This window comes from Dasypus novemcinctus, chromosome 8 (assembly GCF_030445035.2).
Source record: "Dasypus novemcinctus isolate mDasNov1 chromosome 8, mDasNov1.1.hap2, whole genome shotgun sequence".
NCBI lineage: Eukaryota > Metazoa > Chordata > Mammalia > Cingulata > Dasypodidae > Dasypus > Dasypus novemcinctus.
Window position 1 is genome coordinate 103,794,094 of NC_080680.1, and position 22,633 is coordinate 103,816,726.

The window sequence follows — 22,633 nt, forward strand, 5'->3', positions numbered from 1 at the left end:
CAGTGAATAATACAGATCAACTGGTGAGGGAAGGATGGAGGATCTTAAATTGTCCTAACAACCACATTCTTTTTTTTTTTTCAACATCAGTGGTTGGGTGAAGGGTGGGGATGCTGGGCTTTTATAAAACAAAAGGGAAACAGAGACTTTTGTCTGCAAAGCCTTTATGGTAATGTTACACTATAACAGGAAGTGCCACAGTATGAAAACTAGAAAGCCATTTTGGCTAGGAAAGCAATTCCAGTGTAGGGTTTAAGTGCCTCTGAGCTCCTTGCTTCTGTCCAGCCATGGGGGAAGAGGGAGATACCAAGTGGTGAGGAAGAAAGGAAGAGAAAAAGAGAAGAAAGGGGGAACATGGAAAATGCACAAAGACTTTTTTAGCTGTCACACATCAGAACAAGAAGAGATGGACGTAAATGCTAAGATTCCCTCCATCTTTCTTTGGTTGAGCTCACTAAATTACTTGCGGCAACTGGTAGGTAGAAGCAACCCTTGGTTTATTCGTAAGTACAAACTCTCTGCCTAGTCTGAAGCTCTTCTTGTCTGTGCTCCAGCCAATTAAGTTCCTGACTGTCTTGATTTGTGGGTTGTTGTCTATATCATTTATCCATAAGTAAACTGCTTTTGAGGGGAGCACTTTACAGTAAATACAGCACATTCCCTAGCTCTTATTTAGGTCTTGTGATTATCATCAATATCCTGCAAGATAGTTGTACTTTTTGTCTCTATTTTATATCTCAGCTTCACTCAACATCACATATTCTCTCCTTAACGCAATATCTGGTCCATAAAAAGTGAACATTGCATATTTGTTGAATGTTGTTCTTGAATATTCGAATAGAGTTGGTTAAGTAATGTGCCCAATGTCACTAACTAGGAAGTGGCAGTGCCAGAATCAATCAGAATTTGAATTTCCACTTCACTTGGCTATGTCATATATGCATTTCAACCATGACTTTTGGTGATTTACTATACTGCTTTAAACCTGCACTGTCTATTACAGTAACCACTAGTCACATATCACTACTTAAATTAAAATGAATTGATACAAAGTAAAATTAAGAATTAAGTTCTTCAATCACACTGACTACATTCCAAGTGCTCAAAAGCAACATGTGTTTCCTCTATTGCATAGCACAGACATGGAACATTTCCATGATTGGAAAAAGTTCTGTTAGATAGTGCTGCTCTAAAGCTTGACACTTAACTGTGCCATAACATCTAGCACACAGCCTGATTGCCTGGTTTCTGACATTTTTGTCCCACGATTTTTAAAAAAAATTTCTCTCCTGTTTCCCCCCACTGCCCAGTTGTCTGCTCTCTGTGTCCATTCGCTGTGTGTTTGTGTGTTCTTCTGTGACTGCTTCTATCCTTATCAGTGGCACTGGAAATCTATGTTTCTTTTTGTTGCATCATCTTGTTGTGTCAGCTCTCCGTGTGTGCAGCACCACTCCTGGGCAGGCTGCAGTTTCTTTCGTGCTGGGTGGCTTTCCTTACAGGAAGCACTCCTTGCGCGTGGGGCTCTCCTATGCGGGGGACACCCCTGTGTGGCACGGCACTCCTTGCGCACATCAGCACTGCGCATGGGCCAGCTCCACACAGGTCAAGGAGGCCTGGGGTTTGAACTGCGGACCTCCCATGTGGTAGGCGGATGCTCTATCCCTTGGGCCAAATCTGCTTCCCTCCCAGGATTTTAATGTCATTACTATTAATAAAAACTTTCTTTATGAAAAGAATTGTTCTTATTGGAGAAATCTGGAAAGCAAGAAGAGTGTAAATGAGCAGAGAAAACATTACATTATCTTACAAACATAAAATTAAGCATTCCGTATTTCTCATATTTCTTCCCAGTCTTTATTTCTATGTACTCTTTTGACCTTGTGTTATTATTCTATAATTTATTTACCATCTTACAGCTAGTTAAAAAATGGATTCATTTAAAGCCTGACATTATAGCCAAGAGCTTAGAGAGTTTATTTTTGTTAGTATTATTAAAACAAAACAAAAAACTACCAAGTCCAAACCATTCATATGAGGGCTATGGAAAAATAAAACGAATGGTACTTAGAATTCAGTCTCAAGGAGACTGCCATATAGTCATATATGAGCAGTTAGACATGCATAAAAGATGTTTTAAAAAAATGCAGTGACCAGTAGTGAGCTCCCACATGTGCTAGGCACTGGGGTAGGTACTGTATTTACTTCATGACATTTCATCCACAAACATTCTCACCAGGTAGGCATTATTATTTCCATTTTAGAGATTAAGGAACTAAGAGTTAGAGCAGGGAAGTCACCTGTCTGGGCCTGGTGAGAGTTGTTACAGCCACTTGCTCTGCCATGGCCTCATCGTAGTTCCCCCTCTCCCAAGCATATTGGTCTCTCATCTCATTCTGTCTCACATAAACCTCTGCTAGGTGGAAGCAGATGCAACACCACTCAATAAAGTGGAGAAAGTAGCCATTTGCATCCAGATTTATCTGGTTCTAAAACCTGTGTCTCTTCTATCAGATCGTGGTCCTTCAATGGGCATGCATATGAAAGCCTACTGGCACTAGAATAGGGAGAAATTCATTTCTCAATAGAAATGCATATGAAGTCCAATTGGCATTTGAATAAGGAGAGATTCATTGCAACTTGAAGAATTTAAAAAAAAAATCTTAGAGGAAGAAGAAATCCCATCATGTGTCAAGCATTTTTCACGGGTTGATTCAGTTGATTCCCATAACCTGCTTGTGAGGATGGCAGATTACCACCCCTATTTTGTAGAGAGGGAAACTGAGATACAGGGAGGTAAAGTAACTTGCCAAAGATCACAGAAGCAATAGACAGTGGAAATTAAGATCAGGCTAAGTTTACCAAGCTTGCCAGTATCATTCTGTATTATACTTGTGTTATTCAATGCATAGGTTGGTTTTCTCCTTAGATAGTAAACTCTTTGAGGCAGTCTTATATCTTTGGGATAAGCTTAAATCTGATTACATAGTGCTTGCCATGGTCAAGTGTGTGAATGAGACCCTGATGCACCAAATAATGCGCCCTACGATGAGAGCCAGGCCCTCTTTCTATCCCTCAAAGACAACATTATAGCTAGACACTTCTGAGTTTACCTGGAAGAATGCACACTTTTTTCTATGCAGAAGAATTAGAAAAACTGCACTCCCTGTATCTACCCACTTCTTTACTGCTGCTCTTATGTCTGCTTTCCCTTCCATCTCTCTGTGTTCCCATCATATCCAATGTTCTACTGTCATGAATTCAGCATCTATGACTTCTTGGTTTATCATAATTACATTTATCTTGGCCATTGGTTTACACATACCACTTTTAATGCTCTTTTACTGCTTTTACTAATTTTACTTCTAATAATGTTAGCCCTAACCTACTCATTCTACTGCAAGTTCCACTTTCACTGCCATCAATGCTGGGGACACAGTCATGAAACTTGAAGGCATTTTCCCTGACCTCAAATTTACTATCTAGAGGAGAAGTCGTGCAATTAACAGAGCAAGTAAAAGATCATGTGCTGTTATGACAGGAACAGCCGAGAGGGTCGAGGGGGCAGATCACAGGGGCCCAAGCCTGGTGAAAGCTGTTTATAGCCACTTGCTGTGCCATGAGCCTCATCATAGCTCCCCCTTCTCCTGAACATATTGGCCTCTCTTATCTCATTCTGTCGCACATAAGCATTTGCTAGGTGGAAGTAGAGGCAATTATCTCCACTTGATGGTTTAGGAAGCCAGAGCAAGGAGAGTAGCTGGCCTATGTGCCTGGACCAGGGCAAGAACAAAGGTCTTGAATTCTCTTCCAGGGCTTTTTCCACATGACCCTTTGCCAATAGATATCTTTTGCTCCAGATTCCACAGAGCAAATAAGTTGTACTAAGTAAACAAGTGGGCAGGAATATAAAATATCAAGATCCTTCAAACAGCCATGGTGCTGATGGTCATGGTAATGACTCAGCATTTTCCAGAATCATTTTCCATGCCAGTCATTGTCTCAGTTTAGCAACTAACTTGCTCTGGGATCGTGGTCACAAACTTTCCACTCTTCTGTGTAAAATTAAGACATTCAAACATTTCAGAGTTGGCATCTGCCTCCACTAAATATTCTTGGGCCTTCACCTGTGAAGGGTACTGGCTCCAGGACTCTGCACAAATGCAGAATCTACCTATGGAGGTGTAGTGACAGTTCCTGTGAACCTTACTGGGTTCTCCAATAAGAAACAGAGACTGTTCGGCACACAAAATTCCTCAGATCCTTCACATAAGCTTGCTTTCCCTTCATTCTTATTTTGGATGGGATCCAAAGCAGGTTGGATAATTTTATGGCCATTAATGGCATCTGGGATGGTGAGATTGGACTGATCAGGTTCTGCACTTGACGTCACGCCAGGGCATGCTGCGTGAGGGTGGGTGCCAGGTGAGCATTCCACCCCCTCTGTGAGCTTCCTCCTGGAACTGGTAAAGGATGGAGCAATAGTTCTCTCTTCCTTGGAGAGACTGATTGTCAGTGATTGGAAGCCACTGGAGAGCAAAGATGACAAATCTGTTTGGCTCATCTCTCCTCTCTGGTTTCTTGTTAATCAACAGAGGGACCAAATGCTTTCCAAAGGACAAGAAAATAAGTCTGGCCATTATACTCAAGTCAGTAAACAAGAGTAGAAATCTTAGCAAAACGTGTACTTTTATGGTTATCAGAAGCAAATTCTTGGATATATGAAAGAGCCCCATGGGTCATCACATCCAACCTATCACTAAAGCAGCTATCCCTTTAATATTAGCAGGCTGCACAAATTGAGCATCCTCTATGCACCAGACACTGTGCCAAGTGTGTTACATGCCTCAGTTCTTTTTATCCTGGCAATAAGTCTGTGAGTCTGTGACACAGGTCTTATGAAACTCTCTTTACAGAAGAGGAAACTGAGACCCAGATGGTTAACTCACTCCCTGGTGGGAAGTAGAATATTATGTGATACTGATGGTCCAGGCAGTGTGCCAGGCTTTGAAGCAATGAAAGCTGGGTTAAAATATCGCTAAGCCACTTCTCAGTGGTGGCATCTACTGTAATGATACCTACTCACAGGGTTGTTGTGAAAATCAAAGGAGATGAAATTGGTGCTCACAAGTATATTTGATCTGTTCTAAAAAAGTAGGGAGGAATTAATGAGAAAAAACTTGGGAGGAGAATGCCTTCCAAGCAAAGAAAACACTTTGAGCAATGGCCTGGTGGTGAGAGAGAAAGGGAGTTAAGATGATTATGGTTTTCAGTGCAACAGAAGAATAGCAAGTGATGAATGAGACTGGCAAGTTAAGAAGAACCCAGAATATGAAGGGTCTCTATGTTATATTAAGGGATGTGAACGTTATATTGAGAACAATGGAGAGGTGCAGAGTGATTTTAAGTGAGTGACATTTGTCTTTTAGAAAAATCACTCTTTAGGAAACTGATAATCAGTCACCCATCCTTCCATCCATTCATGCATCCATCCACCATCCATCCACTCATTCATTCATTCAAAAAATAATGATTGAGTGCCCAACCTGTGTCCATTGCCGAGACAGTCTCTGGAAATACAGTGGGGGCATAAAACAGGCATGTCTGTCCTCATGGAGCTTATAGTCTATTGAGACCAGGCAGGAGACTGTTGCACTAATGCAGACAATAGATGACTGAGACCTGAATAAAGGCGCATCAGAGGAAACAGGGTAGGTGGGGTTTCTACAGAGGAAAATGGACACAGCTAGAGGATTGATTGAACCAGCGATGGTGAAGCAGCAAGAGGTGCTGAGGAAAAAAAAAAAAAGGAAGGCTAAGAGGAAGGGAAGGAAGAAAGGAAGGAGGAAAGGAATGAGAGAGGAGAGAAACAGAAGTGCAAAGATCCTGTTACTTCATTATTAAGACATATCATTTTGTATATATGGTGACTGACTAAAAGGTCACATGTTTATAGAAGCTGTCCACTAGAAATAAGGCCACATATGTGTGAAGAAATATATGTATACATATGTACACTGATCTAAATTTACATTTATAAAGATCTATGCAGATACCTATTATATATCTATGTGGATATACATTGCAGCTGTTGACACAAAAATAAACATTTAGTGCCAAGTTTTTTCCAGATGAACACTTCAGCACACCTGAAACGCTTTCGGCAGAAAAATGGGCAAACTCATATGCAAATAAGAATAAATGAAAACAGCTGGTGCCATGTGTTGCTCCCTAATGGAAAACTCAAAACTTGGGATGCATTATCTGCTTGCATAAGTGATCTCAATGGGGTTTGAGTCAGTCAGTTGTCTAATTCCTGGGCCACAGGGTAACAAGAATTGGGAAATATTCAGCCATGAAATAGAGTTTTTTGTTCAAGAGGTAGGAAAACAAAATTTCCTCAGAGCTCAGCCACTTTCTGAGGCCAAAGGACAGAATTTCTGAGGTTGTATTTACCTTCTTTAAGATGAAGTTAATGGAACATAGCGGATGCTCAATTTTTATTTGCCAAATGAAGAATCTTCTATCTTAATATGGAGATAAAATGGAAGTTCCTGGCCCATGGGATATTAGAGCTGGAAAGAATGTTACAGTTCAACCATTTGTTCTGTGGATGAGGTGCCAACTTTGGAGAAGTTAAGTGACTCACTCCACAATGCAATTTGGTGGCAGGGCTGGGACCAAGATTCGATCCTCCTCACCCACAGTCCAGCACTCTTTCCCCAACACCACAGATATGTCTGGCGTTGCTCATTGATTTGGGAGTTTTGTGTTAGTTTGAGAAGTCCAAAAATTTAAACATGCAAAGATAAATAGGATGAGAATGAGTTGAGAAATAAATTGCAGAGTTTGGCTCATTGAAAAGTTTATTTCTTCAAGGATATTAAAAGGGCCTGAGCCAAATGGATCACAGAGCCTGTATTAGGATGCACTAAAAAAGAGAACAGTATCTTTTCCTGGATTGGATGCACTAAATTTATATAACCTGAAGGAAAACCCAGAGATGCTAGGTTTCCTTGGAGGCCTGAGTCAGCTCAGGGAACCAGGAGGTTCAGCACTTCCAGCTGAACTCAGTTCTACAAATATGCTTTAAGAGGGTGAGGAACAATCCAAGAATAGACTTTACCAATTGATAGTAGAGTTGGATGGGTCTTGAAATTATTTCATTCAAACAGGATGATTTTAGCCAGAGTAGCCTTAAGGGAAAGTCTAGTTGAGTCTACCTCCCCAATATCTCCCAACTCCATTCCTTTCTCTCCATTCTCATTGCCACTCATCTCATCCAGATCACTACCATTGCTCACCTGCCTTCCTGGTTCCTTCCCTCCAGCACCGACATCCCCCACCTCTCCTTCACAGAGCAGCCCAAGCATCTTTATAATATGCAGATCTTACCATATACCATACCCCACTAAAGCACACAAGCGACTCCTCACTGTCCTCAGCGTAAGTCCAAACTCATCCTGATCTGGCTGTTATCCATTTTATAAGACCTCACCTGCTCTTCATGCTCTAAACCCATCTAAACTCTAAAAACGTTATTGAGGAAATTTTCTTTACAAGGGTCTGTGATAGTTTGAGGTTCTTTTATGAATCTCTATAAGAAAGATTATGTTTTTGAAGTAATACATTCCTGTGGGTGTGAGACCCATTTGATTGGACTATGTCAGTGAGGCATGACTTCCATTGAGTCTCTGTCCTCTTGCTGGGTCTGATAAAAATGGAGACACACAGGAAAAGGAGTTCTGCCATATTTGATTGGGTCATGTGAGAGAAAGGACTCCAGATTCTCCTATAGCTGCAGAGAGGCAGAGAAGCCCCAAGAGACTGAGAGAGGAGACTGGAAAGAGACAAGCCTTATCTATGTCTGGTTGCCCACAACTGGGCTCAGACACATGGTGAGCCTGGAGGGGAAGGCAGAGACCTAGGCAGAGATCACCTGCCATCTTGCTTTACTATGAGACAGCTGGCTTCTCTGCTGGTGCTTTGATTTGGACATTTCATGGCCTTAGAATTATAAACTTTTACCTCACCTAAATCCCCTTTATAAAAGTCAGCATGTTTATGGTACTTTGCATCAGCAGCCCTTTGGCAAACTAAAACAGGGTGATATCTATTGATAGTTACCACATTGTAAATTCAAACTGAGAAGATGTTTAAAACGCAAGAACATACAAGCATGTGCTCCATTCGCCATCAGAATGATGATGGCATTGAATGTCAGATATTCTCTGAAAATCTCTACTGTATTCTCAGGAAAGAAAGAGAGTAGAAGAAAAAAGGTAAAGGATACCTTAGTACTACTATGAGAATAGTTCTGACTTTGTGGGCACCCTGAAAAGGTCTCCAGACCACACTTAGAAAACTGCTGCTCTAAACATACCAAACTTCTTTCCCATCCTCAAATGCACCTTGTTTACTGGTGTTGTGATATTTCCTGGAAGCCTGAGTCCGCAGTTCTGGGTGAGTTCCCCTGTACCCTGTACTTCTTTTAGCATAGGTTTTATCATTCTGAGTGGCAATTGCCCATTGACTTATTTAACTCTACTATTAGACAATGAGCTCAGCTTTGCCCATGCACCCAGCACAGTGTTCATCATGCAGTTCCTACAGTGGTCAGATATGACAGGTTCCTTCTATGGAATTCAGCAAAGACTGGGCAGGTGGAAGAGTCCCATCTTCCATGAAAACTCAGAGGGGAGAAGGATGGGTGGAAACATTAGAATAGTAGATTTCAGCAAGAACTTTCTAACAAATGTAGCTAGAGGAGGCAGGCCAGGAAAATATCCTAGCTGGTGCTAGGGGAGCATCAGGGAGGGAGTGCATAGAGGGGATTCCTGTACTGGGTGGGAAGTGGGACTAGATGACCTCTGGCATCCCTTACAAACTGAGAGACTGGGATTCTGTGAGGCTGAATCAAGTCTTTCTCCCAGACATCCTTCTGGCTTTACATTCCAGATGGATTTGTTTAGAGTTCCCTGAGTTCAACTCTCATTTTTATTTTAAGCTACTTTAGAAGCTAACAAAGTACAGTAATGTCATTTTTTTCTCTCCTTCACTTTCTTCTCTGATCCTTCTCCCTTGCTTTATTCTATCTCTGGATTTTTAACCTGCTTTCTAAATATGTAGAGGATAAAAGGGTAGTTTCTCACTGAACCTACGGAGGAATCAGATTCCATTCCACCTGTGATAAACAGGGGGAACAGTGTCCTCCCCCCCTAGTGATCATGGACAAGAGCTGACCTTCCCAAGAGCAAGAGGGCTGGACTGAGAGGGGGAGTTCTATGTGGAAGATTGGGAGGGCAAGGAAGGGCAAGATGGAAGACTGAGAAGAAAAGATGGTGTCTCTTGAATAGGTTGGCTTCAGGGACAAGGTCTAAACCTTAAAGAAAGAAGAACTGCAGAAGGAAACTGAGTAGGGGGATTTTTTGGGAAATTCTTTAAGTTTCCAGTAGCACCACTTCTGGGCCAGGTGACAAAGTGCAACAAAGCATTAAGCAAAAAAGCATTCTTTTAATTTCTACAGGAAACAGTGGATCTGGCAGTGACGATTACTGAAAGGTTAGGGAAAGAAGCACAGAGATCCTTGGCACCAGGGTGGCCTGGAAACAGCTCCCTGAGCAGGGAAGGGTGTGGTCCTGGGTGGAGCCCACAATTATGACAATAATGAGTGAGGTGCTTCTCTCAAGTGTCTTGCAGGTAAATGGAGGTCAAAATGGGGGAATATGGAAGAAATAGTGGTACCTTAGGGGAGAACAAGCTGGATATTTCAAGATTAATTGAAGAAGATGTGAAGACTCATAATGCTTTGAAGCCCCAACATACATGTCTTGATGTGAATGGATACATGTCTTGATGTGAATGGGACCTCATCTGTACCCACAGGCTGCTGAGGATTGGAGGCATGGACATATAAACATACACACATGCACAAACACCATGTCTTCCTTAGGTGTGTGGCCTTGGGCACTTCTTTAATATCTTGGTGCCTTTGCTTCCTCATATGTAAAGTGGGAATGACATATCTATGCCAGTGTGCATGCCTACAAATTATGTTGAATGAATGCCTGAATACTGATCTTGGGGGTTCATTGTATGATCAAATGAGGTGGTATAGAGGAAACACCATTCAAAGTCTTAAAATTCCATATACATCTAAAGACTTGTCCTTTTTATACCAGATCTAGAAATGGCTTACCTTCTGCTTCCCGAGGGCTCCAGTGTCCTGATGGACCACAGGGCATGGGGGAGGAGGCGTTGAAGGCATACTGTACCAGGACTCTCCCTTCCAGACAAAGGTCACATGCTGATCCCAATTCTCTAGGAGGCCAAGGAAAGAGAGAAAATGCACTGACTTAGGAACAGTTGAATGAGTCACTGACTCAACTAGGCCAGAGGCAGCAGGGCAGAGTCCACAACAAGTCTGCTACCCCTCTCCTCTCTATATTGCCTAAGCTTCTGGAAGATGACCATAACTGAAATTCCTGCCCATTGTTCAGCAAATATCTTGTTTTGGCCCAAAGGGCTTCTATTATGATAGTGAATGCACTTTCCTACTTTCAAACAGAGCAGAATCAAGAGGCCAAAGATGCTCCACCTGCAAAAATCAATTTCATGAAGCATGAAAAGCTCCATTGATAATTTGCTATGTAAATATGGAGAAAAGCTCTTGTCCGATTTTGTCCTCAAAATATATGCCTGTGACAATTTTTATCAAGTACCTACCATGTGCCAGGCACCCTCCTGTGTCCTAGGCATTAAATATGAAGTCACAGCCCCTTCATCTAAGAAATCGGTGGACTGGACTAGATAATGCTAAAGAAACTTCCAGCCCTGACATTCTGGGGATGGATGAGTCACTCCTAAATTTAACAACAGCAGTTTCCTTACCATGCCATCAAATTCATTTTAGCAGCTTTCCAAAGGACAAGCCAATCCCTTAATGGGATCAGCCCCAGAAGTGGAATATTATGGTGGCTTCCCCTACTATCTTGTATATCTGGATTCAATCTCACTTTGGCCACAACAGTCTCTGGGATCATAGTAGTTCTCCAGACTTGGCATCTGCTAGGCAGGCAGCTGCAGGGAGGAGAGAAGGATGAGTCCTCTCCTCCTATATTACTGTGAATGCAAAACTTCAAATGTGATCCACCTCTGCAGTGGGAGTGGAAACTGATTCTGGGGAAGGAGTCAAGAAAAGTCCCAGCCCAAACCATTATTTCCCAAAGTGCAATGGCCCTGCCAATTCCTTGCTCATCATACAGAGAAGAGTAGCTACTGTTTAGTTACCTGAAAGAGAGCAATGGAGAATCCAGATCCCGAGCCCTAGAGTTTTCTCTTTGCAAGGAAGCTGTCTATGCCCTTAAGCTCACACGGTGAGGAAGACTGTGCCCTTGAGCAATATAGTGTGCTGGTCCTCCCCATTCCTCCTCTACATGGCTGCCAGGGAGATGATCTCCAAACCCAAAAACAGCTCATAACCCTGCTTCTTTCCTCTGGTGATGCCAATGCCTTCCACCCTGTGAGATATCATTCAAGACCCCTTGCAAACTGTTCCCCTCATCACTTCAACCTCATTTCTTACCACTTCAAGCCATGTTCTTTCACGCCCCTGGTCTTCTCTCCGACCATGCTCTTCCTTCTGCTTATAATGACCTTTCCCTCCTTGTTTCACCTGGATGATATTCCTGATCTTTCAAAGATCACCTTGGGCATCATTTCCTCTCTGAATACTTTTCTGTAGACAAGTGATTTTTTCTCAATAGAGTTTGAAGTCCTTAAGGGCAAGGTCCATGTCTTATGATTCCCTTTTCACCCAGTGTCTAACACATAGGTTACTATATAGTGGTGTTCAACATACATTGTTGAATGAATGGATGAATAAAAGAATGAATGAATGAATGAATGAATACCAGACACTTTAGCACAATCCTAATACTCATGGCTAATCTAGTCCAGACCTTCAAATTACAGATTTTGCATCCTCAGCCTTATCATTGTGAATGTGAGTAGGTAGAAAATTTGCCAGTATGCTAATGTTCAGTGATAGAGGAGAATGATTAAATAGCCAAGGGTTAATCTGCTCAATGGGATGGTAAGCAGGTATTATATTAATATTTATAAAGATGATGCAATCACATGGAAAATGTGCAATCTATACTCTTCTTTAATGTCATCTTCAAAACGGAATCTACAGTATTATCTAAATACTGTTCAAATAATCAAAATGTTTTTGGAAGTTACTTCTGGGTGGTAGAACATTGGCTGGTTTACCTCCATATTTTTATTATCTCTGGTGTTTTGAATTCTCTACATATTTTAAGTAAGTTTGAGTTACTCAGACTAGCAGTATAATAATACCAATATACTTGTAGGAAGGGAAGGAGGGGTGGAGAGAAAGACTTCTTCAGCACCACTACTGGAGGCAGAATTCCATTACAATGATCACAGTCCATGAAAAGCAACTTCCAGTCATGAATGGCTGGATGATGACTGAGAGATTACAAATGACCTGGGATGGACTCAGGACCCATACTGACCTCAATGGCAGTTGAGATTTTATATCTCCTTCAGATGCTCTGTTTTGCATAATACATATAAAGGTATATGCACTTGATTGAGTTTTTGGCACATCTTAGCTTCTCAATAAATACTTTAGTAGGTACATTTGCTCTTCCAATCTTGTTGTTTCACGGATTCATGTATTCATTTGTTGTTTCACTTATTCATTCAACAGATAGTCACAGCACAGCCTCTGAGTGCCAGCCCTGAATGTGTGCTCAACCTTGACCATACATGAATGAGCAAGTCAGATGTGGTACCTGCCTTCTTAGAGTTTGCAGTCCAGTGAAGGCAGTAGTTGAAAAAATGAATAGGTAACCAGATATAAAATTATAGATTGTGTTAGGTTCCAAAAGGAAAGTAAAAGGAAGATGTAGGAGAGAATAATGGGGTAGGCTGGGCTAATTAAGACTGGAGCAGTCACAGAAGACCTTAGTGAGGGGGATTCCATTTATACTGAGACCTAAAGGATGGCACAAAGAGTGGATCTAAAAGAATCTAAGGTAAAGCTTCCAGATATATAAAGGGTCTAAGCAGGAAAAAAGCTTGGTCCATTGGAGTCCTGAAAGAAGCCTGAGCATCAGGAGCCACAGATGAAGGAAAGAGTAACAAAGGAGGCATTTGGAAAGAGAGGGAAGGAATGGCTCAGGGAAGGTCCTGTAGACCACATTTAGATTTATCTAAAGGCAGTGGAAAACCACTGGAGGGTTATAAAGTATGGAGTGACATGATCTGAATCACATTTTTAAAAGATCAATCTGGATGCTGAAAGAAGAATAGATTGTGAAGGGAGGTGCAAAAGTAAGAGCAAAACCAGCAAGTAAAAACCAATGGCATGGTGCTGGATACAGTGAACGGTGTCCCCATTTTACAGAGTTTCACAAGTGCAAAGTAATCACTCCAAGGTCATAGCTCAGAAAGTCATAGGGTCAATATGTGCGTTACCACAATCAGGTTATGTGTCTATACATTCAAGGAATGTCACACACATGACAAATGAAATCACAGAAGCACAGGATCCCAACTCTGGAAGAGATTACATTTCTTTCTCAGGTTCCATAAGAGAGCCAAAGCTTAAAACTGTGCTGTCCAATGTGGTAGCTGCCAGCCACATGTGGTTATTTAAATTTACATTAATTCAGATTAGATAAAAATTCAGTTCCTTAGTCACAGTAGTCACATTTCAAGTGCTCTACAGTCACAGTTGGCTAGTGGCTACCATATTGGATATTTCAGCTACAGAATTTTTCCATAAATGCAGAAAGTTCTATTGGACAGTATTGTTTAAGACATCCACTGTATGCAATGAATTAACTTCTCTTCTATGCATCTAGAATGGTACTCATTAATTACCATCTTTGAAAGTACTGAGTAAATAGTCCCTCAGATTATTTTCTGTGTTCTGAGATTTGGAAGAGAAATTTTGGTTGAGAAAGGCTGGGACCTCACTTGGTTTACAGGTCAGAAAACTGTGGCCAAAGAGGAGAAGGAAATGAATATGGTCATAAAACCTCAGATCCAGGACTCCTGATTCCCAGCCTGTGCCTTTCCAATATACCATATCTAATTGTTCAGACAACTGAAACCATCCAGTCCACACATGTTTGCAAGACAGATAAAAATAAAGGAGTTAGGAAAACCAGGGGTGGCCTTGAATTATTTATTCAGTTGCCTGTGTGTGAGGACACAGGCTGTGGGAGGATCTGAATATGTTTTCTTAAGGAAAACCCCTCGTATTCTCTTAGACCACAGATGTGAGAAACAGCAGGAGGATATGAGGATGGCCAGGGGCGAGAGGTTGGCATTGATGGATGTAGTGGAAAACACCAGAGGTTTTGCAGGGAAAGGTTTTTCAAGTGGCTAAGCAGCTCTGGAAAACTTTCACAAGATGGGAGCTAATATTTCTTCAACAAAGAGTATGTGACAGGCATGGTGCATATCACAGATGTCATCTCGTTGAACTTCCTACAAAAGCTAGGTAAAGTGGACATGATTAACACCTTTCTATGGAGGACAACTTAGAAGACCAGACTGGTGAGATGGCTTGCCTAAGGTCTCATTCACATACTGGGAATGGTGCAGCTAAGAACTGAACACAGACAACTGGACATCAAAGCTTGTACACTTTGTACTAAGCCAATTTGTGTGAGTATAAACTCCACGTGTACAGTAATAATAATATACATAAAACGGAGTTCCATTTCTTTGTGACAATTTTATTGAACTTGTGGACCAACTTCCTTTGGCTATAGACTAAATTCTATGTAGCTGTTAACCCTAATTAGATGTGTTTCTAAAATGTCGGTTTTCATTTAACATAGAATAACTCTGTTATGAAATCTCAGACTGAACAGAATAGCTATTGTATGAGCCTCGAGTACCGACTGATTATAGGTTATTAAAAACATATTGACTGAGGCCGAGGGCACTATGAAATAGAGACATATCTCATTACACAACAATTAACCCTTCAATAGGTGTCCAACCATCAGATCGTATTTATTTAATGGAAAATAACTGCTTTATGAAATACAAATTGAGTACATACATAGGACGCTTCACTTGCAAAACTTCCATTTTTAAATGGAATCGAGGCCAAGTCTAGACCAAGAGTCTGATACTTCTCATAGCCTCAGAAAAATAAATAAATCTACAGGCTGCTGGAAAGCCTGCCCTGAAGTGTCACATGAGGTTTCCCAAACCCAGGTCTGAGCTCCCAGCAAGGACGGATGGGGGCAGGGAGATAGGAATTTCTACAGAGGGGCCTGGGAGTGCATTTTGGTCCTCCATGATCATATTCACCCAGTTGCCAAACAAAGGTTCTAGATTCAGGGACTGATGGTGATGTGGAACCTTAGAGCCAAAATTTAATGTGGAACCATGATCTAACATATTTTTATGCACACTCACAATGTGTGTGTATGTGCATGCATGTAAATGAGAGCTCCATGCCACCTTTTGTTGCTCTTTTGGGAAGAGAGGGAATATCTCCTTTACAACTCTGGTTTTGGAAGAATTTGATGAAAGAACATGGGATTGTGAAACAAGATGTTCCAAGATGTGAGTTCAAGCCAGACCCCACTACTTTCTATGGGCTCTTGGTTAAATATGTTAGCCTCTCTCAGCTCCAGTTTCCTCTGACCAATGAAGAAGATGATTCCCCTTTTCTGGTACTACTAGAAGGATTAAATGAGAATCTGTATATAAAGCATTTAGTACAGAATCTATGTGTGTAAAGATGTTTTCCAGGGAAACGGACTTGGCCCAGTGGTTAGGGTGTCCGTCTACCACATGGGAGGTCCGCGGTTCAAACCCCGGGCCTCCTTGACCCGTGTGGAGCTTGCCCATGCACAGTGCTGATGTGCGCAAGGAGTGCCGCACCGTGCAGGGGTGTCCCCCACGTAGGGGAGCCCCACGTGCAAGGAGTGCACCCATAAGGAGAGCCGCCCAGCGTGAAAGAAAGTGCAGCCTGTCCAGGAATGGTGCCACCCACACTTCCTGTGCCGCTGAGGACAACGAAAGTGGACAAAGAAACAAGACGCAGCAAATAGACACAGAGAACAGACAACCGCGGGGGTGGGGATTAAATAAATAAATAAAACTTTAAAAAAAAAAAAAGATGTTTTCCCATTAACCATAGGCAATTTCAACTCCTGATGTTATAGAGATGATGCTAGAATCTCTATACCAGAGGTGGTTTCCAAATCTTCAGTAATAAAGCTAACCATTCATTCATTTAAAATGTGTTATTATTTATCAATTTATATTAGGCATAATTTATTTATTCCCTGACCCAAAATTTACAACATGCATATATGTCCCAGTCACTGTACTAGGTGGTGGCAATACCTATTGAAAAATATCAAGAACAAAGAATACAGCAAAATCCCTCTCAAAGATTGCTTCCCTTCCAAATTTTCCACTTCTTGGCAGGAAAGAGACAGGCAACAACACTCCACAGGTCACACTCACCTTTCAAAGAAGTGGCCATCAATGGGTGGGAACCACTCCAGCGTCACAGAGTCTGTCGTGTGGCCCACAATCTGGGGCGCAAGGGCTACAGGCGCCGGCTTCCTGGAGGGCTGCCAGCTCTGGTACACCAGGTCCAGGTAACAGTGCATTCTGGCGACTTGATTGGGCGTGAAGGAGTCAGTACAATCGTCATCTGCAAGCAGGCAGAGGGAGAGATAAGAACCAGGCGGCAAGGATGACGTCTCCTGGTAGCCTGAGAGCCAGCACCTCAGCCCTTGCCAACACAGGCTGGCCTCTTCCAGTACTCAAGAGTCAATGGCCTGTGAACAAATTAGTGTAGCTATCACTGCTGGAGACAGGTGACAGGGAACAGGAGAGAGGGCAGGGAGATGGAGTCGAAAATGTACACTGTGGATCAGGAAGTCTCCCATTCCCTTATTCCTTTCCTCTCTCACCACTCATTTATCCATTCATTCATTTATTTGTTTATTTGACTCAGCTACTCATTTGTTTATGCACTCGCTTGTTCTTTTACTCATTCCTTCATATTCATTCATCCACTCATTCATTAACTCCACTATTCACTGATGTGTTGGTGATGTCCTCCAAACAAACCTTCTGAGTGCCCATTATAGTGTCTGTGCTCTGGGTTAAGGACTTTGGAAAGATGAAAGTTAGAGAGGCTCTGCCCTCGGAGGCTACCAGTCTAGGTATAAGGTTAAAGCTAATTCATTGAAGGAGTCAAGGTTGTTAGAAGGCTGCTATATAATGTGATGCTGATCAAAGATAAATGGGCTAAGACAGCATATGGGGGAAGGGAGGTGAACCTGAAAGACTTCTGAAGAAGGAGGAACTTGAGGTAAACCAGATGGCACAGCAAAGTGGAGGAAAGTAAAGGAAGGATTGCCAGAGAGGAAGCTGCAATATCATATGGGTATGTTGTCCTATTCGAAGAGCCCTGACCAGAAGGTCAGGCAGAGCCAGGCATACTCCAGGCTCTGCCTGTGTCTCAGGTCCGTGCAAAAAAGACGAGGACAACAACATCTCCCACACAGTACTATTATTGTGAGGACTATGTTATAGGTACCATTTATTGAATGTTTAAAGTGAGCCAGGCATGGTACACTATGCTTTTATAAACATTGAATTCTCACACTATTTTTGGAATAAATACTACTTTTTCCTCCATTTTACAGATGAGGAAACTGAGGCTGAGGGAGGGCAAGCAACTTTTCTAAGATCACAGCACCAGATCTGGGATTCAAACCCTGGCATCAGCCCTAACTCCAATGCATCAAATCAATATGACAATTTCTGTCTGAGCTTAAAGGAGACCTTGCATAGATAAATTAACCTGCAGGTGCTTGATAAATGCAAGTTGAGTCCGAGTCTGAGGAGGCTGGAACCCAATCTCTAGGATTTCTTTAGATTTAACAACTTTCAAACCTACTCTTTTTTCCAGGATTCAGACTGAAGGCCAAGACCCAAGACTCAGGCCCCAGCGAAGAAGTGTGCCTCCTGTTTCTCCCTCCAAAAGGTTTATTTAGCTGCTCCATGGGCTGTGCAAGGCACTGTTTTGGCTAGGTTTCAAAAAACACCACTTCCCAGAGGTGTCCACCTCGTCAGGGTTTCCACAGCTGGACCCCAGACAGAGGCACACAGGGTAGGCCAGATCTTAAAATAGACCCACCACTGGGAATCCGGCAGCATAAACTCACTTCCCCTTATCAAACAAACAGAAAATAAGCTTAGGCAGGTGCTGGGCATTTGGATGTGGCCTTGAGACTCTAGTTTGGGGAGGAACAGGGGTGTGAAGGAGGTTACACCCAGAAGCTGCCTCTGATCCCCTTGGTGATTTTTCTCCAGCTGCCTGCGGGAAGGCTTTAATGTATTTAGAGGAAGCAGAATAGCCTGATGTCCCTTAACAGGCACTGAGAAAGAGTGTGTAATGGTGTAAATTTCTCTCAAGCCCAGGTCCTGCCATGTAACTCCTTGAATACCAAATAATCTGTGTCTCTCCATTGCCTGGAGAATAGAAACCAATCTCTCAGTGTGAGAAGGGCCAGATCATTGAGTATTTTTCCCTTCATTGCTATGAACTTTGCACTTCATCCTGAAAGCCTTGGAAAAACCACTGATGAGATTAGATGAAGGAGATGCTCGTGATGGCCAAGGCAGTGTGGATATGGGGTTGATTAGTGGATGCAGGCTCTGGAGTTGGAATAGGCAAGTCATTTTGTGCCCTTAGTGCCTCATTTTCTTCATGTGAAAATTGAAGAAGACAACAGTAATAGGAGTGCTTATCTAAGAACACTCTAAAGTGCTAAGGGTTGTAGAGCACCAAGAGCAAGATTTGCGGGTGTTCACGTGATTGGGGCCAGCATATGTGTATGTGTGTATGCTGGAAAGTGGGAAACAGGGAAAAACAAAGTGTAAATATGCATTCTTGTTGATCTAGCAATACCACATTTATGAATTCAATTTGCAGAGATTCACAAGCAAGCGTGGAAAAATACATGTATTGTTGCAGGCTTTAACACAGTAAAAATATTAGAAATGACACATCTGCCCACTAATAGGGGTTGGCTATTTACTTTAAGGCACAGCCATAGAATAGAATACTAATCAGGCATTATAAAAAAAATGTGGTAACTTTAAGATCCAGTTTCTTCATCTATAAATGTGGAACATTCAAATCATCTCCACCCCACAGAGCTGTTGCAAGGATTCAATGAGCTGGCACACATAAAGCTTTTATCAAGGTGAATGGTAAAGGGAAAATGCAGTATTTTTCCCCCTATAAGCTTCTAATTAGTTTGCTGTTTCTCTTCACAAGAAGTGTATTTTCCTTCTGGCAAAAAAACAAAAAAAGACGGATGGTCCAACAATGAGCCCTTGATACTGATGGCTATGATTATGAGCCTGTGCGCCTGAAATATGAACTAGGTCTAGAGCTGCAGGGTGCCTAAGAGTTATCTCCTGAGAGTCTCCATATTGCTCAAATGTGGCCACTCTCCAAGCCAAATTCAGCATGTAAATGGATTACCTTCCCCCTGGTGTGGGACATGACTCCCAGGGATGAGCCTCCCTGGTGCCAAGGGATTACTACCAAGCACTGGCTGATGATGTAATTAGAAAAAGACCTTGAATAAAAGGGTCAACTCAGACCAGCAGAATATCTCAGCCTACATGTAATATCAGGTGTTAAAAACTGCTTTATGACCTTCAATGAAAGGGGAAAATGGAAAGGATAAATGAATTTATATGGCTGTGAGTCTCCAAAAAAGAGTAGAGAGGTCATCAGAGGGGTAATGCTTATGCATGCCTCAGCAGGGTCCCAGAGACAGCCAAAGTAGACAGAAGCCCAGGTACTGGTTCTCCTGAGGACAACAGAGACCCACAGGGTCTATGGTCATGGAAGATGGCTCTGAAGTTCAGTGCCATATCAGTTGGTCCTACTTTGGAGTTTGTGTTCCTGAGTGTGATGGAGTGGACTCAAATATGACCTTTTTACACATACCTCTTCTGTTACATTTACTAGACCTGTGGTTGGCACTGGGGTTGGTGTATATTCAGGAGACCTGAATCTCTGGACTGTCCATGCGACAGCCAGGCCCTGAGACTCAGCAGACTTGCAACTCCTACCGTCTGGTTTATTGGACTTACCCTGGCCAGCTAACAGGGAGGTGAAGAAGGTCAACCACCACACCAGGGAGCCAAGAGTGCCTACAACTGCAAGCAGGAGAATTGCATTCATCATCTATGTAGAATCGAAGCCCCCTCTTGATATAGAGGGGGAGTGGACATAACCATCCCAGGGTCCACAGGCTGGAGGAATAGAGTATGGATTACAGTGGACTTACTGATATTCTACAATGGAACTATTGTGATTAATAATGGAAGAAATTGTAGCATTGAGGTGGAGAAAGTGGCCACAGTAGCTGCTGATGGTAGGGAGAGGGAAGAAGAGATATGATGTGGGGGCATTTTCAGGACTTGGAGTTGTCCTGGGTGGTACTGCAGGGATAGATGCTGGACATTCTATTTCCTGTCATGGTCCACTGGGTGAACTGGGGGAGAGTGTAAACTACAATATAAACCACTATCCATGTGGTGCAGCAGTTCTCCGAAATGTATTCACCAAATGCAATGAATGTGCCATTACGATGAAAGAGGTTATTGATATGGGAGGAATGAGGTGAGAGGGTGGGGAGTATATGGGGACCTCATATTTTTTTTTAATGTAACATTAAAAAAAAGAAGGAAAATATATAATTATAGATATGAAAAAATAAAAGTAAAAAAATAAAAATTAACCATTTACTTGATCATCAGTTAAAAAGAGTTTGAAAAGCAGAGAGGTGGTAGAACCCAGTATGGCTATAGGAATGCATTTGAATTTTAAAGCTAAATTCAGGGAAATAACCAACTCATGGAACATCACTTAGGGACTTAGCCACAATCAGAATCCTGGGTGATGTACAACGGGTTTCTGCTTATCCCAAATGCTCTATCTCAATAAGCAAGCCTCCAGAGTCAGTCCCTCTTGCCTTTCTGCCCATCACAAACCTTACCTCTGATATCTGTGGCCCCATGATCCACACATATAAGCATTTCTCTTCTTTGCCTGGCAATAGTAAATGCCTAACAAATACCTGGAGAATGAACATTGCTAAGAATATTTTTATGGCTAAATCTTAATACACAACGACCAGTTTATTTCCTTAGGATATATATTCCTCAGAAGTAGAATTGCTGGGACAAAGCGTATGTGCATATTAAATGTCCTGATATGTGGAAAGGTGGTAAAAAGACCTACTTGCACGCATAGGCTCCCACACTCCTGAGCAGGACCTGGCTGTAAGTCCTCTTGGCTGGCTCACCATGCCTGCTGTCTTCAGGAAACAGGGTCTGGGCTGCTGCTCTTTTGTCTGCTGAGGGCTCATCCAACAGCTCAACATGACCATGCACTTCTGGTGTTTTGTCCTGCCTGCTGAGTGAGGCTTAATCTGAGCACTTGACCCCTATCAACCTTTCCCAGTATAAGAAAGTGAGGCAGACAATTTTTGGTTAATAACACAGGCTCTGCAATGAAAAAGACTTGAGTTTGAGTCTCACCTCTACTTCATTTTATCTGAGTGACCCTGGCCAAGTTACTTAAAGTACCAGAACCACACTTTCAGCATTTATAAAATGTATGATGCTAACAGCACCTACTCTACTGTCTTATTTTGAGGATTCAATGAGATAAGCCTATGGATCATTTCACACGAAGCCTAGAACATAGAGGCACTCAATAATTATTGAGTCCAATATGGTAGGCTCCATTTACATTTAAATTAATTAAATTGATCTATAATTAAAAATTCAGCTCTTCAGTTGCACTAGCCATATTTTAAGCGTTCAATAGCTGCATGTGGCTAGTCGCTACTCTACTGATCATCACAGATACAGAACATGTCTATCTGCACAGAAAGTTATATTGGACAGTGGTAACAAGAGCCTTTACCAGACCAGTGACCAGTCTTATAGGAAGAAGTTACCCAGGAAGGAAAAATGAGTTGAAGGAGGTCATGCAGCAACGTCTCCACCCTCTCGCCTTGACTGCGGGAAGGAGCCCCGCTGCACGGAGCTCTCCCCAGGCCTGAGAACCTGATCCTGTTCAGCATTTTGAATTTCATCCAACTGCTTTTGTCACCTCATCTATCAGAGATCCTAAAGAAAACAAACATTTCAAAGCTCGTGGTCGCCTTGAATATGCTTTTGCCGGTGTAAGTTTGTTATCGTAGCTCAGTGAATTAGTTCTGCTGTTAATGGGTCAGCGAGCTGAGGGGTTCCTTTAAAAAAACAACAGTAAATCAATCACCCTTTAGATCTTTACAAAGGGGAACAAAAAAAGATTTAGTTTATGGGGGTCTGGTAGCTAGTGGCAGCTCCTAGGCCCCTAAGAGGTGGGCAGGTTTCCAAACTCATGTTATTGTTTATTTTCCATATGCATTGAGCTGGCCAAGGAAAGGTGATACAGAAAAGGAACGTAAGCGCAACTGTGTCAGGGGACAGGGCACCGGATATGGGTGTCTGCTTGGCTGGGAAATGGGAATCC

General features: G+C 42.2%; 1 protein-coding gene across 1 annotated transcript in view; it reads right to left on the reverse strand.

The window, feature by feature from the left end:
* The window catches only part of PAPPA (pappalysin 1), a 245,348-nt gene that overhangs the window by 160,361 nt on the left and 62,354 nt on the right, over nucleotides 1-22,633 (reverse strand). Inside the window, exons 5-6 of the mRNA XM_058302490.2 lie at nucleotides 16,531-16,723; nucleotides 10,196-10,317 (exon numbers count right to left, since the gene is read on the reverse strand). Of these exons, the coding sequence (XP_058158473.1) occupies nucleotides 10,196-10,317; nucleotides 16,531-16,723 (315 nt within the window). The remainder of the gene's footprint in view (nucleotides 1-10,195; nucleotides 10,318-16,530; nucleotides 16,724-22,633) is intronic.